The sequence below is a fragment of the Cherax quadricarinatus genome, chromosome 67 (genome assembly GCF_038502225.1).
Source record: "Cherax quadricarinatus isolate ZL_2023a chromosome 67, ASM3850222v1, whole genome shotgun sequence".
Taxonomy (NCBI): Eukaryota; Metazoa; Arthropoda; class Malacostraca; order Decapoda; family Parastacidae; genus Cherax; species Cherax quadricarinatus.
The window spans coordinates 19791512-19812576 of NC_091358.1; the positions used below are offsets into that span (position 1 = coordinate 19791512).

Sequence of the window (21065 nt, forward strand, 5' to 3'; positions counted from 1 at the left end):
CTCATACATTGATCTCCCCGGAATCCCATATTGACCCCTCACTATTACCTTTCCAATGACCTTTTTTATACGATTTCCCAAAATTTTTGCAAAAAGTTTGTAGTCTGCACACATGAGTGATATCATCCGGTAATCTCTCACTGTGCACTGACTTTCACCCTTTGGCACCAAAACTACTAGTGCTGTCGCCTGCAAAGGTCCCAACGCACCCCTCTCTTTTATGATATTAAATAATTGCACCAAAAAATCTTTTAATACTCCCCAATGCTGTATGTAAAACTCCGCAGGCAGCCCATCTATCCCCGGTGCCTTACCCCTGCTCATACTCATTAAAGCCGTCCACACCTCTTCCTCCACAATAGGCCCCTGTAACTGTTCCCTGTCGTCCCTGTCCAGCACACTCCGCACCCATCCCCCTGTCTCTCTTAAAGCCCCCTCTCTCACACCCACACTCCTCATATGTGCACTAAGCCAAGAATCAACATACCCTCCCATCCCCTCCGTTGTCACCAAATCTTGTCCCTCCCTATACCCCTCGATGTCCTCAAGAACTCTCAAACCCACCATTTCCATTGCAACGCGCCGGCGCCCCTGCCCTCGCAGGACACACGCCGATGGTCTATCACCCCACATGACCTCCTCCAACCCCCCTAAAACCCTTGCCGCATCAAACCTCTCATTTTGCACTTCCATTAGGCGTTCCTTCACTCCTTCTATGTCAGCCACAGGGGCTCCCATCCCCCCCCTTCCTCTCTCATAATACTCCCTTAACTGCCCCTCAAGATACCTAATAAGCCCATAAGCCAACTGATTCTCGTGCCTTCCCTGTCGGACATAGAACTCTCGAATCCTCGTCTTCGCCGTCACATCCCACCATCTCAACACATCCCCATTGACTTCCATCCCTTCCCATAAGCCTTTCCACCATTGTGCAAATAGGACCCTCCCCTCAACATCTTGAAGCAACCGAACATTCAATTTCCAATAACTCTTATACCTGTTCGGCCGACCCTCCCATCCCAAATCCACCAAAACACCTCTATGATCAGAAAAAAAGACATCCAAAACCCTTACACTCCGCACCACAGCTTTCCTTGTCACGTATATCCTGTCCAGCCGTGCAGCATACCCCTGCCTCACAAAGGTGTGCTGCACCTCCCACGCCGCCCCCCCCTCTACATCCACCAACCCCACCCCGGTTAACAGGTCCCTCAGAACGCCAGAACAATATCCTGCTCCCCTAGGTTCCACATCCTTGCGGCGTATAACGCAATTCCAGTCCCCTCCCACCACAGCTAATGCTGGAAGCGACCTTAAGTGATACACCAACACTTCACGTACAAACTCATTCTTCACTCGACTGTCCCCCTCCGCCGGACCATAAACACACACAAAAGACATCTTATCTCTTCCCCATGTCCCATCCACTCTTATAACCCTCCCCTCACCCCCCTCCTCACAATGATGTACAGTAAACGGGCTAGCCTCCCTCACCAAAATAGCCACTCCTCCTTTCAATCTCGTTGAGTGTGCCGCATATACAGTATACCCCTCAATCATCAACATACAACCCGGCTTGTGGTTGTGCTCTTGCACAAACACTACATCTACACCATACCTAATGAGCATCTCATGAAACCATTCACACTTCCTAGAATTTTTCAGACCATTAACATTTATAGAGAGACTCTTGAATTTGTCAATGGAGGTTTTCCTTTACGTATTGCACCACCTTTATCCCCCTTCCCCTTTATACGCCCTTGATCTTCAATCACCATTCTGTGATCTGCTTTCACATGCCCCTTGCCCCTGGACCCCCCAGGTCCATGCTCAACCACTTCAGCCCAAACCTTTTTGCCCGAACGCTGTGCCGGAGTGAGCACATCCACATCGTCCACGTCCGAGGGCACTGCCGCTCTCTTCCGTGACACTCGAGCCTTTCTCCCCGCCTCCACCTGGAAGCCATCCCCGTGCACTTCCGCCACCACCGTGCCAATTTGCAACCCAGCCTCAACCTGGGTCTCTGACATGCCTCCCCCCCTCTCACCACCTGGAACCCCAGCAGCATCCAGGGCACCCACAAGCCCCTCAACTGTGACCTCTCCTGGGGTCCCTAACAGGTCGTGGAGGACTGAATCAATGGTAGCCTCCACGGCCCTGTCCTCACCCAGTGACACCACATCTTTGGTCTCCGGTGCCTGCCCGGCAGTGCATGTCTCTCTCGGAAGAGTTACACACTCTTCCTCCCTCAAGGCCTCCTCGACCTCCACACTCCAAGCCTTGTTCAAGGAAACCGACTCAGGTCGTGCCAAATCCAACGTCTCAAGGTCCTCTGATGCCTCCTTATGCTGCTCCTTCGCCTGTGTACCCTGTTGTTTAACACACTGCGCAGCAATGTGATCATAGGCACCGCATAATCGACAGGTACGTTGTTGCCCTGCGTAAGTCACCATTACTTGAGTCCTGAAGTCTTCTAGGAAAATATAGGAAGGAATAGGATGCCTCAATGTCATTTTTAAGGAAAAACTTCCTTCAGGCATCCCAGAATACGATCCTTCCTTCCATTTCCCCAATGTCGCCATATGAACAGTCCCAAACTTCTCGAAGACGGCACGTAGGTCTGCCTCATTAGCCTCAAAGGGTACATTTCTTATCTTCACCCACGTATAATGGCGGGACACATCATGTAGCCTTACCGTCACTGCAGGATTCACTGGTACACAAAGATCTTGGAACCTGGCGACTATGTCCTCATATACACTTGCATTGAGAAATTTCACAAAAATTCTATATGCCCCGTTCAAGGCTACACCATACAGCTCTTCGTTGGCAATGCCGTATGTGTCCCTGATGATGGCAGGTAATAAAACTTGAGCTGAGTGGGCATGCACAGCCCCACGCACCACTTCTATGCCGACAGTGTTTACCCTTCTTCTTGCCGGCTGCGCCATTTTGAGAAAACCAAGTTGTCACCGGCTGACAGCAGAGGGCAGGCTCAGCTCACGTCCGCTCGTCCCAAAGGTTGAGCGACGAATGGTTGGGTAAGGCTAAAATAAATTGCGCTTGTTATAATAAGGTTAAGTCAGTTTTTTAAGTTCCTTTTGGTGCAAAATTATAAATTTTTACGTCATCATTAATGAAAGAAATATATTTTTAAACGTATAAGAGAAAATTTTAGAAAGGACTTAATTTTAAATGAGTTCTTGCTAATTGATCAGTTTTACATATTCGGCACGACATATATATATATATATATATATATATATATATATATATATATATATGTATATATATATATATATATATATATATATATATATATATATATATATTATATGGGTCAGGTAGGTGATCTTGGTTGCCAATAAGACGTTTTTCAGAGCATAGTTCTAGCTGCCCAGACAACTTTTGCTCCGAGTAGGGAAATTAGATCTAACAAAAATGATCCCAAATGGATGAACAATAGATTAAAACATCTCATTGGTCAAAAGTGAGGCATATATAGGCGTATCAAAAGAGGGGATGGGCAGTTAAGAAATCAATAAATTCAGTTAAAGAGAGATAGAAAAAAAGGAATAAGAAAAGCTAAAAAGGATTATGAGGCTAAGGTTGCGAGGGATTTGAAGACTAACCCAAAAGGATTGTTTCAGATATACAGAAGTAAGATTAGGGCCAAGATTGGCCCACTTAAGAGTAACTCAGGTCAGATCACTGACAGTGATAAGGAAATGTGTGAACTTTTCAATACTTCCTCTCAGTTTTTACCCAGGAAGATACTACCGATATTCCAGAAAAATAAATTATGTAGAACAGGACGGTAATAAACTATGCACGATTGAGGTAACTAGTGACATGGTCCTCAGACAAACAGAGAAACCTAACAAATCCCCAGGCCCTGATGAACTGTTTGCAAGGGTGTTAAAGGAATGTAAAGAGGAACTTAGCAAACCTTTGGCTACAAACTGGCATAGTGCCAGACAAGTGGAAAGTGGCAAATACAATAACTATTTACAAGGCAGATAACAGGTCCTTAGTTTCGAACTGTAGACCAGTAGGCCGCACCTCCACAGTGGGAAAATTTATGAAATCATCAATTGCCAAGGCAGTTCGTAGCCATCTTTGTATTATGTTGACTCATTAGAATAAATCTTGCTTAACCTTTTAATACCTTTATAAATGAAGTTAAAAAGTATATTGATACTGACAGTATTTATGAGAGGACATTTAGGACGTTGATACAGGATACATGTTGGTCCTGGAGCCTCGATCGCTCCACTTGGTCCTGGGACGACGGTACCACCTTGATCCCTCCACTTGGTCTTGGGATCAAGGTACCGCCTAGATCATTCCACTTTTTCCTGGGACCAAGTTGCCACCTTGATCACTTCACTTGGTCCTGGGACCAAGGTACCACCATGATCACTTCACTTGGTCCTGGGACCAAGTTGCCACCTTGATCACTTCACTTGGTCCTGGGACCAAGGTACCACCATGATCACTTCACTTGGTCCTGGGACCAAGTTGCCACCTTGATCACTTCACTTGGTCCTGGGACCAAGGTACCACCTTGATCCCTCCACTAGGTCCTGGGACCAAGTTGCCACCTTGATCATTTCACTTGGTCCTGGGACCAAGTTGCCACCTTGATCACTTCACTTGGTCCTGGGACCAAGGTACCACCCTGATCACTTCACTTGGTCCTGGGACCAAGGTACCACCATGATAACTCCACTTGGTACTGGGACCTAGGTGTGTTTCATTACACCTGTTGACCGTGTTTACCTAACAGTAAGTAGGTACATGGGTGTTAGTCAACTGTCATGGGTGGCATCCTGTCTGAACAAGAATAACCTAAGTTGCCAGGAATACCAGAGATGTTAGTTAGGTCTGTGAACGTGTAGAAATAAGAATTATTATTATAATTATTAGTTAAAAATGTTCTAAATATATACAGCTGTGCCCTTTTATTTATATCTTAATAACTTGTATTTGCTAGGTTAATATCATTGGCAGCTCTGTAGATTAAGTTTTCTTTTCATTTAGGATGAACCATGTATGTTATTTGGAATTAATGCTTTCATATTTATTATTTCCACAGTATGACTTAACATGTGAGAAAGCTTGGCTTCGTCCACTTGCTGGTTCAATGTACATGACTGGAATGTTAGTGGGAGCCATTGTTATTGGTGATTTAGCTGATCGCTTCGGAAGGAAAATAGGAATCTTGGTATCAGCACTCCTGCTTGGTACTGGTGGAGTTTTGAGCACTGTGCCCTCTAACTACTACATATTCCTGTTGATGCGTTTCTTCAGCGGTGCTGGAGGTAATGGCCTCCTCCTGGTCACATTTGTCTTGGGTAAGTACTTGCTGTTATTTATGTCCTTCAGCCTCTCCAGAGAACTGTTTCTACATGCTAATTTTATATCTGGAAATTTTTTACCTTCTAGTAATTTACATAAATTTTCAATGTTATTGAATTGCATACTCTCTATAAAATGAAAAATTTTGCTAAATGAACCAAAATAGGATCATTATACTCAGATATACGTATAGAAAATCATATTGCATTAGATTTTAATGCGTGTCTATTGCATTAGATTTTAATGCGTGTCTATTGCATTAGATTTTAATGCGTGTCTATTGCATTAGATTTAAATGCGTGTCTATTGCATTAGATTTAAATGCGTGTCTATTGAATTAGATTTTAATGCGTGTCTATTGCATTAGATTTTAATGCGTGTCAATTGCATTAGATTTTAATGCATGTCAATTGCATTAGATTTTAATGCGTGTCTATTGCATTAGATTTTAATGCGTGTCTATTGCATTAGATTTAAATGCGTGTCTATTGCATCAGATTTTAATGCGTGTCTATTGCATTAGATTTTAATGCGTGTCAATTGCATTAGATTTTAATGCGTGTCTATTGCATTAGATTTTAATGCGTGTCAATTGCATTAGATTTTAATGCGTGTCAATTGCATTAGATTTTAATGCGTGTCTATTGCATTAGATTTTAATGCGTGTCTATTGCATTAGATTTTAATGCGTGTCAATTGCATTAGATTTTAATGCGTATCTATTGCCTATGATTTTTAGCTATTTGCCACTAATACAGTCATTTAAAACAATTATTTTTTATTATGATGAGAAATGGTAAACAGTGTTGTGTCTAATTTTGTTGTGACTGTTGTAAAAGGATGTCATCGTGGGTGACACTTTATCATGCCAACTGTGAAATTCACAAAATTGGGGAAGCAAACAAATTCTTATTTTTTTTTTTGCTTTCTTAAACGCATTATCACTACTTCATCTACTGAAAAAAGTCTGAAATTTGTAAGTCTGACTAATGATGTTGAAATTTGGTAAAAGTCTTGGCAGAACCAGCAGTAATAACCAGCAGTACTTAGGAAGTCCAACACTATTTTACTGTCCTTGGAAGCCTAGTAAAGGGTAATGGCACCTACTTAGGCCTCAATAGGTACCACATTGCTCTGGCAGAACTAGCATTTTACTAAGCTAAAACTTTGTACTGGACTATCTGATCAAATAGTACACATAATCTACTGACAAAATCCTTCATTTTTCACTCTATCCTGTCTATGCTAGATATTTTTAGCACGCTATTTACATCCCCTTTAATAATTCTTGTTTTCCATTTATACACCTCAGTCATATCCCCCCTAATTCTAGAGAGTGCAGATTCAGGTCCTCAGTCTATCCTCATAGGGAAGATTTCTGATACATGGGATCAACTTTGTCATCCTCCTTTGTACGTTTTCCAGAGCATTTATATCCATTCTGTAATACGGTGACCAGAACTGAGCAGCATAATGTAAATGAGGCCTAACCAAGGATATATAGAGTTGAAGAGCAACCTGAGGACTTCTATTATTTATATTTCTTGCTATGAAGCCAAGGATTCTGTTAGCTTTATTGCGAACACTTATGCACTGTTGTCTTGGTTTCAGATTACTGCTAACCAGAACTCCTAAATCCTTTTCACAAGCCGAAATATTAAGATCTACATTATTTAGCTTATATGTGGCATGGTTGTTTTCCCGTCCAACATTCAGAAATCGTAATGACACGACTGCAAACAAACCATACCACGGGCGGGGATGGAGCCCGCGATCAGAGTCTCAAAACTCCAGACCGTCGCGTTAGCCACTGGACCAGCTAGCCACAATAAGATTCAGCCAACTAGGTATATTTCTACACTATAGGAAGGTTAGCATAGGTACCACTGTGACCACAAATGCAAGTTTTTACAGACGAATCTCCAGCTAGCGTGGCCGTGACGAACTCTAGCTCAAGTGTAGAAATATACCTAGCTGGACGAATCTTATTGTGGCTAGCTAGTCCAGTGGTTAACGCGACGGTCTGGAGTTTTGAGACTCTCTGATCGCGGGTTCTTATCCCCGCCCGTGGTATGGTTTGTTTGCAATCGTGTCATTACGATTTCGTGAGTTATGGAATCAATAATTGCAGAAGTATTTGCTTCCCTGATCTTAGAACTCTTCAGCAATTGACTGTATTATTTGGTTGCAGGTAATGACAGATAAGAGGACTTTTGCACCAATTGCTGATAAACACTTTACGCCATTTAAAAATATACAGTGTCATCATTTTCTTGACCTCATCACCAGAGATCCCAAGTATTTTTTTTATATATATTCTACTGTTGCCCGTGCTGTGTAGACAGGACAATCAAATCTATGACAATACCACTCTCGTGATCGCACAGAAACAATTTCATACTAAAGGGATTTCAATTGTTTTTTTATGAACTGTTTTAAATATCATCGTCCCCTGAACAACATCAAAGACCCGTCAGTCACAATATTTTGGGACGGGTAGATATAATTACTAACTTTTTTTAAATACATGAAAACTTCTCAAATGTTGAGCAATATATCATTCTCGTGAGGATTTGCCTTCTCAGAGAAATGCAACACATGCAGAAAGCAACAGGGATAAGTTTCGAAGAATAATGTTACCAAACATTGAAGTACACATGAATCATGTTATTGTCCAGTATTTAGTAATGTTATTCTTATGTACCTGTTGTATGTGCGTAATGGTAAAGAACAGATACATTTCATGCACCTGCAGTCATGCAGGTGCGTAGGAGTCAGCAGCTGCACTACAATGTGATTCTTTTCCAGTTTCATTTTCGGTCTGGTGGTGTTATGATTGTGGTGCATCTGGTGGTTATAATGATCGTCGTGACCACCTTCCAAGCTCTTCATGACGACAACTATAGTCATCACTATTAGATAGTTGTGAAGTGCAAGGTAACTGTCCACTGGGTCTAGCACTCTGCACACTTCTCCAACTTTTACGTCCCCTTATATTTGTGTGGCAGTATCGCTAGAATCATTGCTCATCTCAAGAGCACGGAAGTCCTGATCACTGATATATTCTCCCTGCTTAGAATTTGGCCAAAATAACGAAAATTTTCCAGTCCCGCTTGCATTATTGTCGGTTCGTTGCTGATTGGAAGACCCAAGAAATGGAAGGCAAGTGGTCATCAACATTTGACTCATTATTATGGACATATTCAGTGCCACTGTCACCTACATGAGTATTAAACACAACTCTAAGTACTCATAAGTACCCTCAGTATCGTTTCATTCAAAAAACCTAGTAGGCAGTTAATCTTTCTTTGAGTGAACATTTCACTATGGCTTAACTTGGTAAACAATATAAAGGTTTCTACCAACTCCCATATCGTTCTTCATCCAGTTATCGGGCGACAAGCTTCCAGTTGCACGATATCTATGGTTCCTATTTTGTCGATGAAGTGGAAGGACACAGATGGTTCTACTATTCCTAGAAATCACCAGAATTAGGTGGATCAACATGGGACATCATCAGATCTTGAACACGAAGCAAGACAATGGTAACACTTAAGGTGGCTAGAATGGAATGTGTAATTCGACCTTCTCTTCCTAGGAGAGAGAACCTCATAATTGCAGTCCCTCACTTTCCCCTTAATAACTAATCTGTAAGGTGTGTCTAAGAATTACTCACTGTGCAACAAAAAATAATTAGGAGCACAGTACTAAGGCTCTGCAGAAGCAGTGTGCTCTCATCATTATTTTCAACATACAAAGTACTCTTACAAAGGCACCTTGAGAGTTGGGATAATATGCAGTTGACAGGGTATATGAAATTCTCTTTGGTAAAAAAAAAAATAGAACCATGCCAGGAATTTATTTTGAAATCAAAATGTAAGAGCATTCCGTAAATATCCTTAGATATACCTTGCCCAGCTCCCTCACTCTTCAAGTACTGGGTTTGGTGTGACCCTCAGAGGAAGTTCGTTAATGCTGGCAAGAAGTTCTTGATCGAAAACATTGGATCTTTTCTTCCCTTCAATAGATTTAAGTTTACAGGGCTACAATTTACATGATATAAACATATTTTGATTCCATATTAAAAATTAATGCTAAAGATGATGTGGGTAATTTTTGTCTAGTAGAAGAATAAATACAATATCAAAAGACCATTGTTTGTTTTTAGGTACTCATCTTTACGTGGACAGCAGCCACGGTTCTGGGGTCTCCTTCGATGTCGGCCATCTTAGCTCTCACTGGGCAGGAAAAGAGAGGGTTACTATAATTATCATACCCTCCAAGCATATTAGAGTATGTCAAGATTATGTTTCTCAACTGTAATTGGGTGATGTCCCGCCCGAGATGGCTTTTATGGTTAGCCCAACTCCCCAATACTTAATCCTATCCACAGCAGGGTTTCATTAGGCTGATGTTGGGGAAAATAGAAATTGCCTAGCTCATTGTACCAGGAACAGTGCTACAATGAGCTAGGCAATTGAAGCAAGTATCAATGGTTTGACTGAAGAAATGTTTTTGGACATTCTCTTCTTTCGTCACTTTGGCCTTATTGAACATCTCCTAACTTGATCATCAATTGTCCACATATTCAACTTGTGAACTATAACCATGGATAATGTCCACGGTGAGGAGGATTAATGGCAATACTTCACTCAGCAAAGATAACTATTAGTTAGCACTTCAACACCGTATTTTTGCTTCAGTTCTTCTTAATATTTGTTTGAGCATGAATAAGCAACATGGAAAATACAGAGAATAACTAAGAATTAACGTTTCTACATTGTGTCATCGTTGTTCTGCTACAGTTTACTCACGTGCCCATGCACATAGGAAAGTTATGCATTTCCAGGATCTCTTCCACAGTTCTTACTGGAGATTGTGAACGCACGATCTACACACGGATACGTCCATGAACATTTCTACATTTCAACGTGGTGTGGCCTCACCGGCAACACTTAGTCACTTGCTACATTTTCACTAGTTGAACTCATTCATCGCAATCGTATTCTAGCACTTGGAGCTCCAGCACATCTATATATAGTCGCTTTTCTGCTGACATACTTGTAATGTCCATGGACCAAGGTGCTAGCTGATGACTTAGTTGGATAGAGAATGTGAATTCCTTGATTCCAAGGTGATGGTTATTGAGTATAATGCCACTAGGTATGTTATCAGGCTAGGGGCATATTACTATGTATTAATAACTGATCTTACGAAGAGAAGCTTCCTCAGACAAACAAGTGAATGAATTAATTAAACTGCAGGTTCTCTTGCAGGAGAGGAGTGCCAGCTGTATACATGAAAGGATCATATGTCCATTTTATCTACTTTTGATTCTGATCCAATATAGTTGCAATCTAAATCTACATGGTAATGAACACATGTTAAGATATATGGAAATTCTAGTATGGCTTAAAGAAGCTGTGTTTCATGATATTTGAACTCTCTTCATCTCTGCTAATGAAAAGAGGGACGGGTCATGACGCCCTTGTTCCTCACCTGCGACGCCAGTGTGGGAATGTAGAGAGAAGGGGCTTAGCACCCTTGTTACACATGAATTTCTCCACACATAATGCAATAGTTTAAAATTATTCTGGGCAAAACGTTGCTTTCAGGGAATCAGCCAGGTGATTCATAATGCAATGAAATGTTTTAAATGCTTTTTCAAATTCTGATAAATGCAAGCCAGAAATAGTCATCAATACTTTTAATTACATTTTTCTGCATTTTTTCTAGCTGTTGAGCTTATTGGCGCCAAATGGCGCACATTTTGTGGAATCATCACTCATATATCATTTTCACTTGGTGGAGCTATGACTGGAGTGTTGGCTATCTTCATCAGGGACTGGCGTTGGCTACAAGTTGCTGTCACTACTCCTGCTTTCCTCCTTACATCATATACTTGGTAAGTACAGCTTGTATATGCGAGTTGTAGAAGTCAACTAAAATGCCGGAAACAATGGGCTGGTGACCATTTTTCCCGTATAGCTTACTAAGAAGAAAAAGAAGAAAACCGTCAAAGTGAGATGTTTGAATGTGCGTGGATGTGTGGATGTTGTGCGAATGATAAGAAAGAGATGATTGTGGCTGTTATGAATGAGAAGAAGCTGGAAGTCCTGGCTTTAAGTGAAGCAAAGCTGAAGGGGGTGGAAGAGTTTCAGTGGGGAGAAATAAATGGGATTAGGTCAGGGGTTTCAAATAGAGTTAGAGCTAAAGAAGGAGCAGCAAGAATGTTGAAGGATAAGCTATAGCAGGAAAATAAGGAATATAAATGTATAAATTCAAGGATTATATGGAATATATATATATATATATATATATATATATATATATATATATATATATATATATATATATATATATATATATATATATATATATATATATATATGCAAAACAACCACTGTGAATGAGTAGTGAAATTCCAAGCGCTTTCGTGACTACTCACATTGTCAAGGAACTATGAAAGTAATACCTCACAATCAACCCCCACAAAAAAGAAACACCTGACGCGCGACAATACCGGACTCACAAGAAAAGAGGAACACTGCAGTAGGTCCGCTGGTCCAACTAGACAGGTCCTCACGACATCCCACTTACAAAATATTCTACCCAAGAAATAAGGTTAATTATTTGTCCAATGTATTATTAAATTCTTCCCAAATTCTATTAATTATAAATGACCAAAGGAAATATTCATATTATTGTCAAAACTGCTTTTTATGAAACAAGATTCAATTATATTCCTGTCGACCATGGACTTGCTTGATACAACTTTCTCAACTTTTTGAAAATCAATTGGATGGTTAAAATCTCTCACATGAATAAATAGAGCATTGGAATCTTGTCCAGTTCTAATGCTATATTTATGTTGTTTTAATCTTAGTTCGAGACTTTTACCAGTTTGACCGTAATAAACTTTATCGCAAATTTTACAAGGAATCTTATAGACACATCCGTCAGCATTTTGGGGGGAATTCTTTATCAAAAGTTTTTTTTACTGTATCAAGATTTTTAAATACAACTTTGATATTAAAAGTCTTAAGAAGAGAAGGCATATCAACCAAGTTTTCATGGTAAGGGAGAACCAACATATTTTTAGTTGAATAAGGCTGGTTGTCCCTTTTTGGATTGTAAAAAGTATTTCTAGCAATTTTAAAAGATTTATCAATTACGTTTCTTGGGTATTTCAAATCATTAGCTATTTCATAAATTTTGGATATTTCCTCATCTATGAACTCTGGACTACAAATACGTAAAGCTCTCAAAAACATTGATGAGAAAACAGACAGTTTAACTCTATCTTGATGTGAAGAATAATAGTGGACATAGGAACAGTTATTTGTAGGTTTTCTGTAAATTTTAAATTTGAATTCATTATTACCCTTAATAATTAAAACATCTAGAAAAGGCAATGAGTTATTTTCTTCAAACTCAACAGTAAAGTTTATAGAATGGGCTAAGCTATTTAATTTGCCAAGGAAATGGTGTATATCTACATTCTTGGGCATAAGACACAAAATATCATCAACATATCTGAACCATTTAGCTCTATTAGGGAGGATTGTGTTAAGCAACCTTGTTTCAAAAAATTCCATGTATAGGTTACTAAGAACAGGTGAAAGAGGATTTCCCATTGCCATACCAAACTTCTGAGTGTAAAACTTATCATTAAATACAAATTTTGCATCAACAATGCAAAGTTTAATAAGTTTAATGATAGTAGGAACTGGCAATGGTAAATCATAATTAACGAGTTCTTCAGATAAGAAACTTAATAAATCATCAACAGGAACTTTCGTAAACAAGGAAGTAACATCAAAACTAACCATGTTAAAATCATTTAAGTCAGTCAAGGAGCTTAATTTATCAACTAAATCTATGTTGTTTTTAACATTAAAGTTAGAAATTTTGCCAACAATAGGGCTCAAAATGTCAACAAGCCATTTAGATAATACGAAGCTGATCCTATGGAGCTAATAATTGGTCTGACTGGATTCCCTGGTTTGTGTGTTTTTATTAGTCCATACATGTAAGGTAAAGATTTTGTAGATGAATGGTTCAGAGAACCGACATGTTGATAAATTAGACACATGTGCAAGCTAGTGGCTTCATCAGTCCATAATCTTGAAGAACAGGAGGAGAATGAGGTAATCAGTCCCTCAACCTTGAGTCGATGTTCAGTCCATCAATCTTGAATAGATTGAATAGATTGTTTCATACTATGGAACAATGCTCTTCTCCAGATTGAGTGACTGACCACCTCAAAACTTTAAGTGATGGAATGATTACATCGGCTTCAAGTATCTTCTGCTTCTATCAACTTTTCTGTACTTGACTGAAGAAGCCTACTGTGTAGGCGAAACGTTTCATAATAAAGATACCTAACTGTTTTGTTTTAACATAGAACTATATACCATTTTTACTTCATATTAATTTCATCAGTGGATAAATCAGCCGTTGATTTTTCTAAAAGTTACAAAAGGCAAAATTGTTTTGCAATTTCAACACTCTTTTCAATTAAAAGTCTAATTTTTTTTGAAGTTGCAAAACTTATTACCAAAACCTAGAGCATAAGTTGTATTTTTATCTAAAATTTCATCTGATAAGCTAGAAATACTTTTTGCAATCCAAAAAGGGACAACCAGCCTTATTCAACTAAAAATATGTTGGTTCTCCCTTACCATGAAAACTTGGTTGATATGCCTTCTCTTCTTAAGACTTTTAATATTAAAGTTGTATTCAAAAATCTTGATACAGTAAAAAAAAACTTTTGATAAAGAATTCCCCCCAAAATGCTGATGGATGTGTCTATAAGATTCCTTGTAAAATTTGCGATAAAGTTTATTACGGTCAAACTGGTAAAAATCTCGAACTAAGATTAAAACAACATAAATATAGCATTAGAACTGGACAAGATTCCAATGCTCTATTTATTCATGTGAGAGATTTTAACCATCCAATTGATTTTCAAAAAGTTGAGAAAGTTGTATCAAGCAAGTCCATGGTCGACAGGAATATAATTGAATCTTGTTTCATAAAAAGCAATTTTGACAATAATATGAATATTTCCTTTGGTTTATATAAATTAGATCCATTTATAATTAACTAGGTAGTAGGTTGGTAGACAGCAACCACCCAGGGAAGTACTACCGTCCTGCCAGATGACTGTGAAACAAAAACCTGTAACTGTTTTGCATGATGGTAGGATTGCTGGTTTCTTTTTCTGTCTCATAAACACGCTAGATAACAGGGATATCTTGCTACTCCTACTTACACTTTGGTCACACTTCACAGACACGCACATGCATATATATATATACATACATCTAGGTTTTTCTCCTTTTTCTAAATAGCTCTTGTTCTTCTTTATTTCTTCTATTGTCCATGGGGAAGTGGAAAAGAATCTTTCCTCCGTAAGCCATGCGTGTCGTATGAGGCGACTAAAATGCCGGGAGCAATGGGCTAGTAACCCCTTCTCCTGTAGACATTTACTAAAAAAGAGAAGAAGAAAAACTTTATAAAACTGGGATGCTTAAATGTGCGTGGATGTAGTGCGGATGACAAGAAACAGATGATTGCTGATGTTATGAATGAAAAGAAGTTGGATGTCCTGGCCCTAAGCGAAACAAAGCTGAAGGGGGTAGGAGAGTTTCAGTGGGGGGAAATAAATGGGATTAAATCTGGAGTATCTGAGAGAGTTAGAGCAAAGGAAGGGGTAGCAGTAATGTTAAATGATCAGTTATGGAAGGAGAAAAGAGAATATGAATGTGTAAATTCAAGAATTATGTGGATTAAAGTAAAGGTTGGATGCGAGAAGTGGGTCATAATAAGCGTGTATGCACCTGGAGAAGAGAGGAATGCAGAGGAGAGAGAGAGATTTTGGGAGATGTTAAGTGAATGTATAGGAGCCTTTGAACCAAGTGAGAGAGTAATTGTGGTAGGGGACCTGAATGCTAAAGTAGGAGAAACTTTTAGAGAGGGTGTGGTAGGTAAGTTTGGGGTGCCAGGTGTAAATGATAATGGGAGCCCTTTGATTGAACTTTGTATAGAAAGGGGTTTAGTTATAGGTAATACATATTTTAAGAAAAAGAGGATAAATAAGTATACAAGATATGATGTAGGGCGAAATGACAGTAGTTTGTTGGATTATGTATTGGTAGATAAAAGACTGTTGAGTAGACTTCAGGATGTACATGTTTATAGAGGGGCCACAGATATATCAGATCACTTTCTAGTTGTAGCTACACTGAGAGTAAAAGGTAGATGGGATACAAGGAGAATAGAAGCATCAGGGAAGAGAGAGGTGAAGGTTTATAAACTAAAAGAGGAGGCAGTTAGGGTAAGATATAAACAGCTATTGGAGGATAGATGGGCTAATGAGAGCATAGGCAATGGGGTCGAAGAGGTATGGGGTAGGTTTAAAAATGTAGTGTTAGAGTGTTCAGCAGAAGTTTGTGGTTACAGGAAAGTGGGTGCAGGAGGGAAGAGGAGCGATTGGTGGAATGATGATGTAAAGAGAGTAGTAAGGGAGAAAAAGTTAGCATATGAGAAGTTTTTACAAAGTAGAAGTGATGCAAGGAGGGAAGAGTATATGGAGAAAAAGAGAGAGGTTAAGAGAGTGGTGAAGCAATGTAAAAAGAGAGCAAATGAGAGAGTGGGTGAGATGTTATCAACAAATTTTGTTGAAAATAAGAAAAAGTTTTGGAGTGAGATTAACAAGTTAAGAAAGCCTAGAGAACAAATGGATTTGTCAGTTAAAAATAGGAGAGGAGAGTTATTAAATGGAGAGTTAGAGGTATTGGGAAGATGGAGGGAATATTTTGAGGAATTGTTAAATGTTGATGAAGATAGGGAAGCTGTGATTTCGTGTATAGGGCAAGGAGGAATAACATCTTGTAGGAGTGAGGAAGAGCCAGTTGTGAGTGTGGGGGAAGTTCGTGAGGCAGTAGGTAAAATGAAAGGGGGTAAGGCAGCCGGGATTGATGGGATAAAGATAGAAATGTTAAAAGCAGGTGGGGATATAGTTTTGGAGTGGTTGGTGCAATTATTTAATAAATGTATGGAAGAGGGTAAGGTACCTAGGGATTGGCAGAGAGCATGCATAGTTCCTTTGTATAAAGGCAAAGGGGATAAAAGAGAGTGCAAAAATTATAGGGGGATAAGTCTGTTGAGTATACCTGGTAAAGTGTATGGTAGAGTTATTATTGAAAGAATTAAGAGTAAGACGGAGAATAGGATAGCAGATGAACAAGGAGGCTTTAGGAAAGGTAGGGGGTGTGTGGACCAGGTGTTTACAGTGAAACATATAAGTGAACAGTATTTAGATAAGGCTAAAGAGGTCTTTGTGGCATTTATGGATTTGGAAAAGGCGTATGACAGGGTGGATAGGGGGGCAATGTGGCAGATGTTGCAAGTGTATGGTGTAGGAGGTAGGTTACTGAAAGCAGTGAAGAGTTTTTACGAGGATAGTGAGGCTCAAGTTAGAGTATGTAGGAAAGAGGGAAATTTTTTCCCAGTAAAAGTAGGCCTTAGACAAGGATGTGTGATGTCACCGTGGTTGTTTAATATATTTATAGATGGGGTTGTAAGAGAAGTAAATGCGAGGGTCTTGGCAAGAGGCGTGGAGTTAAAAGATAAAGAATCACACACAAAGTGGGAGTTGTCACAGCTGCTCTTTGCTGATGACACTGTGCTCTTGGGAGATTCTGAAGAGAAGTTGCAGAGATTGGTGGATGAATTTGGTAGGGTGTGCAAAAGAAGAAAATTAAAGGTGAATACAGGAAAGAGTAAGGTTATGAGGATAACAAAAAGATTAGGTGATGAAAGATTGAATATCAGATTGGAGGGAGAGAGTATGGAGGAGGTGAATGTATTCAGATATTTGGGAGTGGACGTGTCAGCGGATGGGTCTATGAAAGATGAGGTGAATCATAGAATTGATGAGGGGAAAAAGAGTGAGTGGTGCACTTAGGAGTCTGTGGAGACAAAGAACTTTGTCCTTGGAGGCAAAGAGGGGAATGTATGAGAGTATAGTTTTACCAACGCTCTTATATGGGTGTGAAGCATGGGTGATGAATGTTGCAGCGAGGAGAAGGCTGGAGGCAGTGGAGATGTCATGTCTGAGGGCAATGTGTGGTGTGAATATAATGCAGAGAATTCGTAGTTTGGAAGTTAGGAGGAGGTGCGGGATTACCAAAACTGTTGTCCAGAGGGCTGAGGAAGGGTTGTTGAGGTGGTTCGGACATGTAGAGAGAATGGAGCGAAACAGAATGACTTCAAGAGTGTATCAGTCTGTAGTGGAAGGAAGGCGGGGTAGGGGTCGGCCTAGGAAAGGTTGGAGGGAGGGGGTAAAGGAGGTTTTGTGTGCGAGGGGCTTGGACTTCCAGCAGGCATGCGTGAGCGTGTTTGATAGGAGTGAATGGAGACAAATGGTTTTTAATACTTGACGTGCTGTTGGAGTGTGAGCAAAGTAACATTTATGAAGGGGTTCAGGGAAACCGGCAGGCCGGACTTGAGTCCTGGAGATGGGAAGTACAGTGCCTGCACTCTGAAGGAGGGGTGTTAATGTTGCAGTTTAAAAACTGTAGTGTAAAGCACCCTTCTGGCAAGACAGTGATGGAGTGAATGATGGTGAAAGTTTTTCTTTTTCGGGCCACCCTGCCTTGGTGGGAATCGGCCAGTGTGTGATAATATATATATATATATATATATATATATATATATATATATATATATATATATATATATATATATATATATATATATATATATATATATATAAGATCACAGTAAACAGGTGATTTCAGAATATGCAAAACAACCACTCTGAAAGAATAGAGAAATTCCAAGCGCTTTCGTGACTACTCACATTATCAAGGAACTATGAAAGTAAAGCATCCAAGGAAGCTATATAAGGGGTCTGGCCAACACCTCACTATCAGATCCCACAACGGTTAAACACCTGACGCGCGCCGACCCAACTTGGATAGGTCCTTTGCACAACTCACCCACAAACTATTCTACCCAAGAAAATTTAAAAATTATTATTTGTCCAGTGTATTATTAAATTCTTCCCAAATTCTATTAATTATAAATGGATCTAATTTATATAAACCAAAGGAAATATTCATATTATTGTCAAAACTGCTTTTTATGAAACAAGATTCAATTATATTCCTGTCGACCATGGACTTGCTTGATACTACTTTCTCAACTTTTTGAAAATCAATTGGATGGTTAAAATCTCTTACATGAATAAATAGAGAATTGGAAGGTTCTTGTCACAATTCTAATAGAGCTAAATGGTTCAGATATGTTGATGATATTTTAATGTCTTATGCCCAAAAATGTAGATATACACCATTTCCTTGGAAAATTAAATAGCTTAGCCCATTCTATAAACTTTACTGTTGAGTTTGAAGAAAATAACTCATTGCCTTTTCTAGATGTTTTAATTATTAAGGGTAATAATGAATTCAAATTTAAAATTTACAGAAAACCTACAAATAACTGTTCCTATGTCCACTATTATTCCTCGCATCAAGATAGAGTCAAACTGTCTGTTTTCTCATCAATGTTTTTGAGAGCTTTACGAATTTGTAGTCCTGAGTTCATAGATGAGGAAATATCCAAAATTTATGAAATAGGTAATGATTTAAAATACCCAAGAAATGTAATTGATAAATCTTTTAAAGTTGCTAGAAATACTTTTTACAATCCAAAAAGGGACAACCAGCCTTATTCAACTAAAAATATGTTGGTTCTCCCTTACCATGAAAACTTGGTTGATATGCCTTCTCTTCTTAAGACTTTTAATATTAAAGTTGTATTCAAAAATCTTGATACAGTAAAAAAACTTTTGATAAAGAATTCCCCCCAAAATGCTGATGGATGTGTCTATAAGATTCCTTGTAAAATTTGCGATAAAGTTTATTACGGTCAAACTGGTAAAAATCTCGAACTAAGATTAAAACAACATAAATATAGCATTAGAACTGGACAAGATTCCAATGCTCTATTTATTCATGTAAGAGATTTTAACCATCCAATTGATTTTCAAAAAGTTGAGAAAGTAGTATCAAGCAAGTCCATGGTCGACAGGAATATAATTGAATCTTGTTTCATAAAAAGCAGTTTTGACAATAATATGAATATTTCCTTTGGTTTATATAAATTAGATCCATTTATAATTAATAGAATTTGGGAAGAATTTAATAATACACTGGACAAATAATTTTTAAATTTTCTTGGGTAGAATAGTTTGTGGGTGAGTTGTGCAAAGGACCTATCCAAGTTGGGTCGGCGCGCGTCAGGTGTTTAACCGTTGTGGGATCTGATAGTGAGGTGCTGGCCAGACCCCTTATATAGCTTCCTTGGATGCTTTACTTTCATAGTTCCTTGATAATGTGAGTAGTCACGAAAGCGCTTGGAATTTCTCTATTCTTTCAGAGTGGTTGTTTTGAGTGGTTGTTTTGCATATATATATATATATATATATATATATATATATATATATATATATATATATATATATATATATATATATATATATATATATATATATATATATATATATATCCCTCTCTTAGGACCCAAGGCGAGATATTATCTGGGCCCACTGCCGTCAAGGTGTCTAATTCCCCTAGCAGTACTTCACCTCCTCCTCGGTTATTTGCAGTGTGTCCAGCAGTTGCTGGTCCACTTTTCCACCTCGTTTTGCTGGGAGCCTTTCTGTCTCCACTGTGAATACCTCCTTGAATCTTAAACTGAGTTCTTCACATACTTCCTGGTCGTTCTCTGTGAGCTCCCCTACTTCTTTCGTCAGCCTGATTACCTGATCCTAAGCTGTTGTTTTCCTCCTGATATGGCTGTGTAACGACCTTGGGTTAGATTTGGCTTTTGATGCTAAGTTATTTTCATATTGACGTTGGGCTTCTTTCATTATCCTTGCATATTTCCTCATTTCTGGGTTCTTTGCCTTCCATACTTTTTTTTCCATACTCTACCACACTTTACTTTAGAATTTTCACACCTCCTGATAAACCATTGGCTTACTCTGGTCTTCCTGATGTTTCTGTTGCTCCTTCGTACGAACTTCTCCTCTGGAGAAGTGTAGACCCCTTTTTGGATGTTTGGCTTCTCCCGTCCTCCTCGTGCTGCTTTTATCTCCATTGTTATCTAAAGTATGTATTCAATACGCAACACCACATGGTCACTATCGGCTATGGGCATTTCGTGTGTGATATCTTCTATGTCTGAATGCTCAAGGTGAATACAAGGTCTAGCCTTGCTGGTTCATTGTCTCCTCTCTCGTTCTCTCTCTCGTTGTATCCTTAACATGTTGATACATGAAGTTTTCCAGTACTGCCTCCAGCATCTTGGCTCTCCACGCCTCTGGTCCCACATGTGGCATCAAATTCTTCCAGTCTGTCTCTTTGTGGTTGAAATCCCCCATGATGAGTAACTATGCCCTGCTCATATGAGTCCTTCTGGCAATCTCGGTTAGTGTGTCCAACCTCACTCTGTTTTTCTCATCGTATTCTTGTCTTGGCCTCCTGTTCGGTTGCATGTTTTACGTAACTGCTATTATCACTTTTTTGTCCCTCAGTATGAAGTGTTCCTACAATGTAGTCATCTGCTACTCCTCTGACTAGTCCTCCCATCTCCTCAAAACTCCATTGGTTTTTGATGAGCAGTGCAAC

General features: G+C 39.2%; 1 protein-coding gene across 1 annotated transcript in view; it reads left to right on the forward strand.

Annotated features, from left to right (window-relative positions):
* LOC138854709 (organic cation transporter protein-like) overlaps positions 1-21065 on the forward strand; it is a 115756-nt gene that overhangs the window by 60862 nt on the left and 33829 nt on the right. Inside the window, exons 4-5 of the mRNA XM_070099469.1 lie at positions 5099-5357; positions 11098-11266. Of these exons, the coding sequence (XP_069955570.1) occupies positions 5099-5357; positions 11098-11266 (428 nt within the window). The remainder of the gene's footprint in view (positions 1-5098; positions 5358-11097; positions 11267-21065) is intronic.